The sequence below is a fragment of the Sander lucioperca genome, chromosome 9 (assembly GCF_008315115.2).
Source record: "Sander lucioperca isolate FBNREF2018 chromosome 9, SLUC_FBN_1.2, whole genome shotgun sequence".
NCBI lineage: Eukaryota > Metazoa > Chordata > Actinopteri > Perciformes > Percidae > Sander > Sander lucioperca.
In genome coordinates, this window is record NC_050181.1 from 8,711,545 (window position 1) to 8,721,437 (window position 9,893).

Genomic DNA, 9,893 nt, shown 5'->3' on the forward strand with positions numbered 1-9,893 from the left:
CTCTGTAATTGTAATATGTAATTGGGTATGGCAAAATGTCATATGTCATGCTATAGTACATTTTCTGGAAAATCAATTGACAAACTATGTTTATAAAGCAATATCTGTGTATAGCTAATTCAGCAAATACAAATACATGAAAAATCTAAGTTCTACCTCCCATTGATGCCAAAATCATAAAAATCCAACATCCCTGATTATTATTGGTGCCAATACTGACCTTATTACAGTAAGTGGTTTAGGTATCGACCATCATGTGATGACTCCAGGTTAAAAACAGCTTCTTTGTCAATGTCATTATAAAATTAATTGTTTCCACTATAAGGTATGTTATTCAGTCATGGTGGCTTACATGAAAATCATTCCAGTGAGTTGTACGCAGTGACGTGTAAAGATTTTAAATTTGGGACAAAAAGGTATTGGTACTCTGTGTCAGTGTTGAGGTTTCTGAATATTTTAACAATTATAACAGCAGTTATCAACACACAACACACACACACACACACACACACACACACACGTAGTACACTAGTGTCATTCATTCCAACACCCAACCTTCCCTGAACACACTCCCACTGTTTCTGTAATAAGTAACACTGACTATACATAGTGATGTAATCTCCACACTGTGTGGAGCCAAACATTTCACTGTCATTTATTATTTACAGTAACTGCTGATTTACGTATTATTAGAAAGAGAGAATTTGGGTTTCTCATCATTACTTGCACTGAACCATCCCATTGTGTGTAACAAACTTCCTGTGAGTGAGGCTGTGAGATATATTTACAGGGGTGGAGGAAGTGCCTTTAATTCTTTCCTATAGGCGTTGATATGATGCTAACTGAGATGCAAAATGCTGTGTGGACACAGCTTTGAAAGCACAGTTTGGCTTTCTATGAATCTAACAAGATGAATGAATCACAAAATAATAATCCAGAACAATAAAGGATTTACTGTATATACACAAACCCTCTTTCTATTAGAGATCTTTTGATGGTACTCCAAATCTGAAAAGACTCGACTAGCAGGACGGCTATCGTGTTTTTAAGTGCTGTTTCTCCCAGAATGTGCCCCCGTGTCTGTCGAGGAAACCCAAAAGGGCTGAGTCAGAGATCCCATCTCTTCCGGAGGCAAGGCCAGCAGTGCTCTCCTTTGAAAGGCAACATGGAAAGATCAACGGGCATCTCCTGAGGGAGCCACTGGGCCATGCTGTGCTGCTGCCTCATGGCATAACAGCCCTGGGGCCTGTAGTCTGCTGCTGCTAGTTAGCATGTGCTGTTTACTTTGGGAGGACTTTCAACCCTGTGCAGCCATCAAGATCTCTGCATTCTCCCTCTTTGTCTGTCTACGTCTATCACAGCCATACCCTTCTCTTTTCCCCTCTTTCCAGCTTTTTGATCAATTATCACTTATACTTATATTCCCACTCTGTCCCAAAAGCTGCAACTCTGTGACAAACATCATTCACAATTACTTTCCATCCCTTTGCAGATAATAACTACGAGCTTTCTGTTTGCATCACTCTGTGTGAATGTGTAGGTTGATGTGACCCTCATCTCTACGAACATCCATCCACATGAGAGCGCAGGGAGGATTTCTGCGCTGTTGTGTTTATATTTCCTCCCTTGCAGCACCATGGATACCAGTCAGACAGTGCCAAGGTAGGACCACCTCATAAATTCAGAAACCTATAAATATTTGCTCGTGTTTTGAGTTCAACACTAGTTTGCATTTACATAGCTGAAGGTGGTTTAGTAATTTATTAGCGCTGAAGCTCAAGGACTTAATGCCTGGTGGTCTCGTGTATAAATTGTGTTTTATATAACACCCAGCAGCCAATGAATACAGGGCAAACGTTTCCATTTGCCGTTTACATCTAAACTTGACACAAGTAACACTAACACTGAAAAAAACAAAACTTTATGATAGATGATCTTTGGCTAAAACAAATGGCTGTGGCTGTATCATTCTAATAAAATGTCAAAAGGTTTGATCTTTTGCAAAAGAAAGAAAAAGAAGTACAATTACAATGTTCATCTCCAAACTGTGGATGTGGCTGTTGTGTTATGTAGCACATTCCTCCACACTCAATAAATTCAGCTTAATCAATATGTCAAAGAGCTGACAGATAACGCTAAGCCCAGACATAAATCTTAACCATCTCTAAAATCTTTTCATGTGGTATTACTCACAGGCCATATTCGCTTAAGTACAGTAAACATTGTGACAGGTACTTTGAGCTGCTGGTTCAAGAGGACACAGGAAAGTGGATTGTGCTTTAAGCCTTCAGGGGCCGGTATAGAAAAGAAAAACTCTTAAGTAAAAAGAACTGTCAGGAAGAATAAAGGCTTGCTTTAATGAAACATAAACAGAATGTGGAAGCAAACCACCCGAAAAAAGCTGGAAATCAAAATCTGCAAGAATAATTTTCGATTTGAGATGCAATTTTCAATTGGTTCTTTTCCCCCAGGAAATCCTTGCATTGCATTAGCTGGTCTCGATTCCCCCCTCAACCCCTTTGTGTGCTTCCCTCCCAATCATGAAAACATCTGAGAAAATAAAGCAAGTTTTTGTTCCGCCAGAGAAATGGGGAGCTAAAGCATGGCTATGATTGCCTCACACAAAAGTATGCCTGAGTAATATTAATATTATGCAAGAACACGGCTCTTTCCACAACTTCAGAAATACTGATTATTTTCTTTAAAACACAGGGTAACTGATTCATTTGCATCACCATAACAATTTATTGGACTGAAATTTAAATAAAATAAATTTGTTATATAAAAAAAAAACAACAGCAAAAAAATTATGCTAAAATAAACATGATATTTCAAAAAAATAAATAAGTCCAGAAGAATGAATGACAAGGCCTTTTTGGATGGAGCAAGTTGTAAGAGAAAAAAACAGAAAAAATAAGATAACAAAAAACCCTCTTTACACCAAGTTTCACATGTAACTCATCAGATTGCCTTTAGGTTTAAATCACCCCATGATTGTGTTGTGGCCTGAAGTGGCTTTTTGAGACTCCACCCACACCACTGCTGGAGGACACGGAGACAAACGGTGTGGAAAAATCCAATATCACCTCTTGAATTTTGATTTTGCATGCCACCTATGCAGCTGTGTTTTTATTTCCTCTTTCAATTGTCCACTTCAACACCTCATTATGTTACTACTGGGCCATTACACTCCCTTTAATCCTCACACCAATTAATCAAAGACATCAGAGTAACATGAATTTGTTCAGAGGTGACCTCACTCTCCACTTTGGTCTAATTTTGGTATAAAATGATGCAATAGTACATGCTTGCATTGTGAAAGGTTCACAGTTTATAGTGAGTCAGGTAGTGCAGCCAACAGTCTTCTTTTGCAGTGTATGTCTTGTAACATAAAGGTCTGTAGGCCCACAGCTATTCTGAGTGTGCTTTGATCATACAAGCCATCCAACTGCGTTACATTTAAAAGGGTTTTTGTAGGTCTGCTTTGAGAATAGTACCTTAATGTTAGCCAACAGCTGACAACATTTCAGTATCAAAAATTAGTCTGAAAGAATTGATTATTTGCACGTTTTAGTAAATAATTAAACAAACCAACTAGATGACATAGTCGTTTATACCCTGTTTAAACCAAACTAGTTTCAGTCAAATACAGTAAGAGCTTTCAGTGGAAAACATGTGCACATTCAACACTACTGTACTACAAACAACCACTTATAAAGGGAAAAAAAATTACAAAAGCAGACATCAGAATGGTTGAACTTCTACTCTATATTGATATTTTATTAACAATCATAGCCATGTTTTCAACAATGGAAGATTTATAAATATTTTTTTCTTTTGATTGATAAAAGTTGTCTTGGCACTTGTGGCATGATTCCAGTTGAGGAAAGAAAAAAAAATAAATCTAAATGTCCTTAAAGAATATAGCGCTTTATGAAGCTGTGGTATCCAATCAACAGCATTTTCTTCAGAGAGGAAATCCGTTATGTACATGATGACTTTATTTTAAGAAATAAGATGTGGTTCTGTGCCATGGTGGAAGGGAGAGATAATGAATGTATGGCAGGTCCAGAAACCATCCAAAACAGGTCACATGATTGATCATCTGGCCTGGCGATTCCCTTTGTTTTTTTAAGGCAACAAGATCCCCCACACCAATTTGGAAACCAATCCCAGCTATTCCACGCTCGGTTGAAGCTTGCAGTGTGACTGAAGGTCGCCTCACACCCTGCCCGACTCTTCTTGCATCAGCTGCAAGGAAGGAAACAAACATTGCCCCGCTGATACTTCCACATTAGCATCCAGACAGAGGGGCCAGGGATTGCTGTCCTCCAAAAGATTTAGATGTTCAAGCTAAGGCCATAGGGCACCAGGGTTCACCCCTCACTGAAGCTACATCTGATGGCTGGGACAGACCCACGCTGGTGTACAGGCCATCCTGTCCCGGGTACTTCACCGCTGAGCCGGTTCCCTCCCCTGAGCTGGACAGCACAGACGAACTGACCTACAACACCAAAGCAAATATGCATTATTAGCCTCATTGTATTTTCAAAGCAGATATTTCTTCTATACAGTAGAATAAGCACTTTGGAATGCAATTCATGTTTGGCTTTTGGACTGAGATCCCCCCAAAAAACACCAAATCCTGTGCAATGTGGTTCTAATCTCACTGTATTATTATGGTGAAACATGCCTAGTGTAAGCAGCAGTCAGCAGCACAGAACATCAGTCAGTGTGCATGTGTTCTTTTTAGCAAAACACCTGCTGTGGCAAATGCTTCAATTTGTTAATTACAAAATATTCAACCCTGAGGAGCCATCAAGGACAGTTTTACAATAAAAATAACTGTAAGAATGGTATTTTCAAATTCATTATATCAGGTTTTATTAAAAACAAACTTCTGTGCCACATGACACAAATGAAGTAGAGCAGATGACATTTCATAATACAGTAAAAAGAAGAGAGTCTTACCCCTGACACCTGTCCGGAAGGAGAGCTGGTTTTCGAGCAATCTTCGGAATTAGATGAAGATGTGGATGTGGGAGTCATAGAGACAGAGTTGTTATTTCCTAAAAAATATATATAAAATATATATTTCTGAGATCATATTATAAAAAAGCAACATTTTGATCATAATTATCCACAAGAATATGCACAGTAATTATCAGTGACTCACCAGAGGATCCCTTTGTTTTACTCAAGGTCTTCGGTTTTCTTTTTCTTGTCTGGATTCCCTCTTTCTTCATGGCGAGCGGCCGAGGTACCTGAAGATTTGATGATTTTTGGAGACCAATTCATTATTTTAAATTTGTGTTGATTTATTAAAGTGGGTATTAGGCCTACGTTTGAAAGAAATGTGAAATACAATCTCGACTCACCCCGTGTAATTTTGTGTAGAGCCCACACGCGTTACACACTGGCTCTCCCTCCGCGTTTCTGCGCCACAAAGTGGTCGTGCTGGTTTGACAATTAGCGCAGGACAGGCCGATTCTTCTGGACGTTGACTGGTGACAAAAATATAACACTGAATTAATGATTATAATCAATACAAAATGTTCAGAGTAGGATGTGATATTAATAAAACAGCCTTTTTCTCAGTTAAAGAAAATGTTTTAATAGTGAAAGCCACACTCCACTAATTTCATTACAAATTGACCTTCCATGTCCTGTTTCCTAACAACAATACGGGCCATATTATTATCTCCATGCCATTTACGCACGGCTTTTATACGTGACATCAGATTCCTAGGAAAAACTGTGCGTAATGGCACCAGGAAAAGAGTTGCCCTTGTTGTCACCCATTACCCAACAGAAGCACTGGTGACAGATTAAGTGCCTGATTAATTACGTTAACAATGTAACATGTGTGGTTTTAATCCAATTAAATCAGTGCCTTCAATTCCTTTAAAATAAATTATGGGAAATTTACCAACAGACCTCTTCGCGAGCAAATCTTTCAATCCCGCATCAGCGTCATTTATATGATTGGTGGCTGATAAATGAATATTATTGGGTAATAATGTCATCAATTTGCACAAAAGGCAGAAACTTAAATATCAAATATATGTGTTGAGATGTATTTTACAAATATATATCTGCCCATTTTACATGATCAGTCACATATAACACACTTATATAATAAGACCACAATTATTAGAACATTTAAAATTAAATCTGACCTATATGCATAAAGGTCTCTTTACTGCATCAGACACTTATCATCGGCGATAACCTCCAGCCATTGTTTGAAACGATTAGGCAGGATATTGAGCGGTTAAGTGGCTTACCGTCCGTTTCTGTGGTTTAATTAATGGCCGGCTCAGCCCATTCATTTTGCTGTAAAGGCCGCAGGCGTTGCAGAGAAAGTGGCCCGTGCCGTCGCGCCTCCAGAGCGGCGTGGAGATGGAACCGCAGTTCACGCACTCTCTGCTCTCCCCCATGTCGTCGAGAATATCTGAAACTAAAAACAAAGACTGAAATCAGCATAACGCACAGCTTTAAAACAAGAAAATCTGCCCACAGGTTGTCATTTCCATGAAGGACATTAGTGTAGGCTACAAGGTGAAGCAAATTAAATCAGATTCACGGATTTCATGTTATAAATCTGACACACTTTCAATATCTTTATGCGCACATAGGCCAAGTTTTATTCTTGCAGAATCACACGCACGTGACCTTTCAGACAAAACCTGGTCCAATGTTATAGGGATATTATGTTTGTGGTACTTCATTAAATATTGTTTGTATAGGTTCATTCTTTTTGATCTTTTGAGCTCTGGCCTCCACAGGGAGATCAGCTTATGTTACAAAAGCGCACTGCAGTTTCAGGGCTTTGCCCAAAGACACTTTTGACACAAGGTTGCATGCTTGATTCAAGGAATGTAATAATGATCCCAGACAGCGAGAATGAAGATTATTCCATCACTATGTCCTCCTTTACTTTGCATACCTCCGTTTGGTCCTCGAATCAAGGGCGCGCCTCTGCTCTGCAAGGTGTGCAGCATTGTATTATCAAAAGGTCCCCCGGTCCAAGGCGAGGGCAGCTGGGACAGCTGTGGTGCGTAAGGAGAGTATGGACTCGCGTAGGTCCCGCTGAGGGGCCGAGAGAGGCCGTACTGGTCTCTGCTGCTCACATTCAGCGTGTTACTGTAGCCGGTGTCCCTGGGCGTCCCGTTATTGATGGGTGGGCTCGGAGGGTAGTGGAACCGACTGGAGGTGTGAGGGCTCCCGGTGCTGTATGAAGGGCTCTCCGGTGCGGGCTGCGACCAGACCGAATGGCTGGAGACTGCGTGGCTGGGCTGCGCAGAGCCGCTGGCCTGCAGATATGAGAGGCTGGGTATCATTGGGCCCACCCGGGAGCTGGGGACATACACGGGGGAGTTGGGGTTGGAGTGCATATAACCACCAGAGGATGAATCATATCCAGTCTGGCTCTGGGCTGCAGCGATGGCCAGTGTTTGGTACATGTCGGTCGGGTCCACCAGCAAGCTCGCCTTGTGCGCTCCGCTGGAGAGGACGAGTTTGCTGCCCTGGTCTAAATCCGTAAACAGCGGGATGTCCTCGGCAGTCAGCGTGTTGTTATGGTGTCCGAAGTGAACGTAGGAGTGTAGTGATCTGCCGTCGGAGCGGCGGTGCCCCAGTGCGTCAAGGTCGATCGGAGGTGTCCTCAGCTCATCCGAGGTGGGACCGTCCCTCCGGCTGTCACCGGGCAGGTAGGTCTGTTCAGCCGGTGACCCTGGGCTGCTGGATACTTCTCGCTTGACCATGGACCAGCTGTTTTCGCCCAGGTCCATCCAGGAGCACTTTCCATACACCGGGTTAATAAAAATCGTCAGGGAGTAGTCTACCCTGTAACAAAAAAGAGTTGGGACCGTTAGGATTAAATCAGAAGAAAATAGGTGTTACTCATGTGGTGCAAAAATATAGGAACTGAGTTCAAAATGTATCCCTATAAAAATCTTCATACAAACATTTTCTGGAGAAATGCAAATCCACCTCTGATGCACAGCTCGTTTTCATCTTTAAAAGAGTAGTCTAGATTTCCACAATAAAAACTAACAAACTATAAATCTGACTATTGATTTCACGCCATGTTCGCTGACTTCGTGTCATCTATAGGCTAACTCCAATAAAACACACCCAATCCGCAGTGACTGCCATACTCCCATCAAGCGCTAAAAAGAGTCACTGTTCCGTCCATGTCAAATCTCTGTCCTCACACACACACACACACACACACACACACACACACACACACACACACACATATACACACACACAATCTCTCTCTCTCTCTCTCTCTCTCTCTCTCTCTCTCTCTCTCTCTCTCTCTCTCTCTCTCACACACACACACACACACACACACACACAACAGATAGGAAACAAAACGCAATATGTCTTCACAGCAAAATAGATAACCGTTTGATAAGACCCAAAAGAGATAAGGGCTGAGAGGCAGGCTGGAGCGATAAAACAATACCCCGAAATGATGATGTAGGTCTTCCTGCGCTCAACGCCGAAAGTTTTAACCAGCCGTGTGGCATGGGGGAGAAAATACAGTAGGTTTAGAGAGAAATAGAGGAGCCATTAGTCGCTTTCCACCACATACCTGCTAGTTGTGTGCCATAGGTCGCAAGCAAAGTTCCTAATAGTGAGCCGCTGCTTCTCCTGGAAGTAATGGGAAACGTTAGTGCGGTCCGACAAGGTTTATGAGAGGAGGCGCTTCTGATGGCTGCGGCTGCTGGAGGCGGACCAATCATGTGCGTGAGTGGCTGGAAACACGATGGGGGTGCCAGCCTATAAACTCCTCCAATCAATCACACAGAGAAACAGAGAGAAAGAGAGAGAGAGAGAGAGAGAGGGGCGTCTTGATCAAGTCTGAAACGTATACTAATTTGTAAATGCAATCAGGATTTAGAGAGTTTTCGGCTTTGGGCAGAGATGGAGCTCCACCCCTTCTCATCTGTTTTACTTTTAATTTGATCAAATGTAATTCCTAATCAATACCTATAACGACCTATAAAGTCTAACCCTAAATATTATACTTCTCAGTATATTGTAATGCTGCTATAAAGTTGGTTTAAATTAGTCTACTGATATTTATTCAAAACATTTTGCTGATTATAATGGTGGAATGTGACTAAATAGCCTACGTTCAACTACTGAACAAGTACAAGTTTGGGATACTTTTACTTCACTTGAGTGCTTCCAATTTATTTTACTTCTACTTCAATACAGTTTGGAAGAAAATGGATGTACTGCACTTGTCATGTGACAGCTAGTTAGCTACTTTCCCGAATATGATTTCACATAAACATATACATATGGTCGTTAAATAAAATAGACACATTTCTAAAATTAAACTGCCCGACAAAATTAATCAAAATTAACTGACCGACTACAACTGTAAAATGCTGCTTCCACATGAATGTACCATTAACAATAATCCAGTAATATACTATATAACTCACTGTGTTTGTCTGCTTTGAAAATAGCCTATGTTATAATATTATAATACCTCTGCAGTTTAGGCCAGTTTTGTAATGGAGTATTTCCACACTGTTACTACATAGACTTTGGTCAGATATCCGAATATCACCACTGGCTGATTATTACACTTTAGTTATTTAAGATGACTTTGATTAATAACTGCTGACTAAATTCACGATTACCACCAACTGTAGGCTATTGTGCTACATGGATATGGATCATTGTGTGTAGCCGTTTAAAAATATGAATCAGCTAATATAATATATTTTCTCAAGCGGTAATGTGAAAAATTCAATATAGGCTTTTGTATGCGTATTTTTTAATTTCCGCTTCCATTCTGATGGATCTGATGGTACAAGTCTTGATTCAGTTCAGGCTAGTGTCTTCCTCTTTGTTTATTCTCT

General features: G+C 40.8%; 1 protein-coding gene and 1 long non-coding RNA gene across 4 annotated transcripts; one reads left to right on the forward strand and one right to left on the reverse strand.

Annotated features, from left to right (window-relative positions):
• The first annotated feature begins 2,389 nt into the window (after positions 1 to 2,389).
• On the forward strand, positions 2,390 to 2,787 carry LOC118495784. Its single transcript, XR_004898217.1, has 2 exons — positions 2,390 to 2,523; positions 2,556 to 2,787. It is a non-coding gene; the product is annotated as an uncharacterized LOC118495784 (long non-coding RNA).
• Positions 2,509 to 8,840, reverse strand: gata6 (GATA binding protein 6). Of its 3 annotated transcripts, none has more exons than XM_031294494.2 (7): positions 8,609 to 8,840; positions 6,950 to 7,848; positions 6,288 to 6,460; positions 5,379 to 5,504; positions 5,177 to 5,264; positions 4,972 to 5,069; positions 2,509 to 4,504 (listed from the first exon to the last, which is right to left on the reverse strand). In XM_031294494.2, exons 2-7 carry the CDS (start codon positions 7,791 to 7,793, stop codon positions 4,349 to 4,351), a joined length of 1,485 nt encoding a protein of 494 aa, XP_031150354.1. In that variant the 5' UTR covers positions 7,794 to 7,848; positions 8,609 to 8,840; the 3' UTR covers positions 2,509 to 4,348. The 3 variants fall into 3 exon arrangements, with proteins under 3 accessions (XP_031150354.1, XP_031150355.1, XP_031150353.1); XM_031294495.2 differs by lacking the exon at positions 8,609 to 8,840 and adding an exon at positions 7,971 to 8,217 and having other exon boundaries at positions 4,972 to 5,012; XM_031294493.2 differs by lacking the exon at positions 8,609 to 8,840 and adding an exon at positions 7,971 to 8,210.
• Positions 8,841 to 9,893: the final 1,053 nt, after the last annotated feature.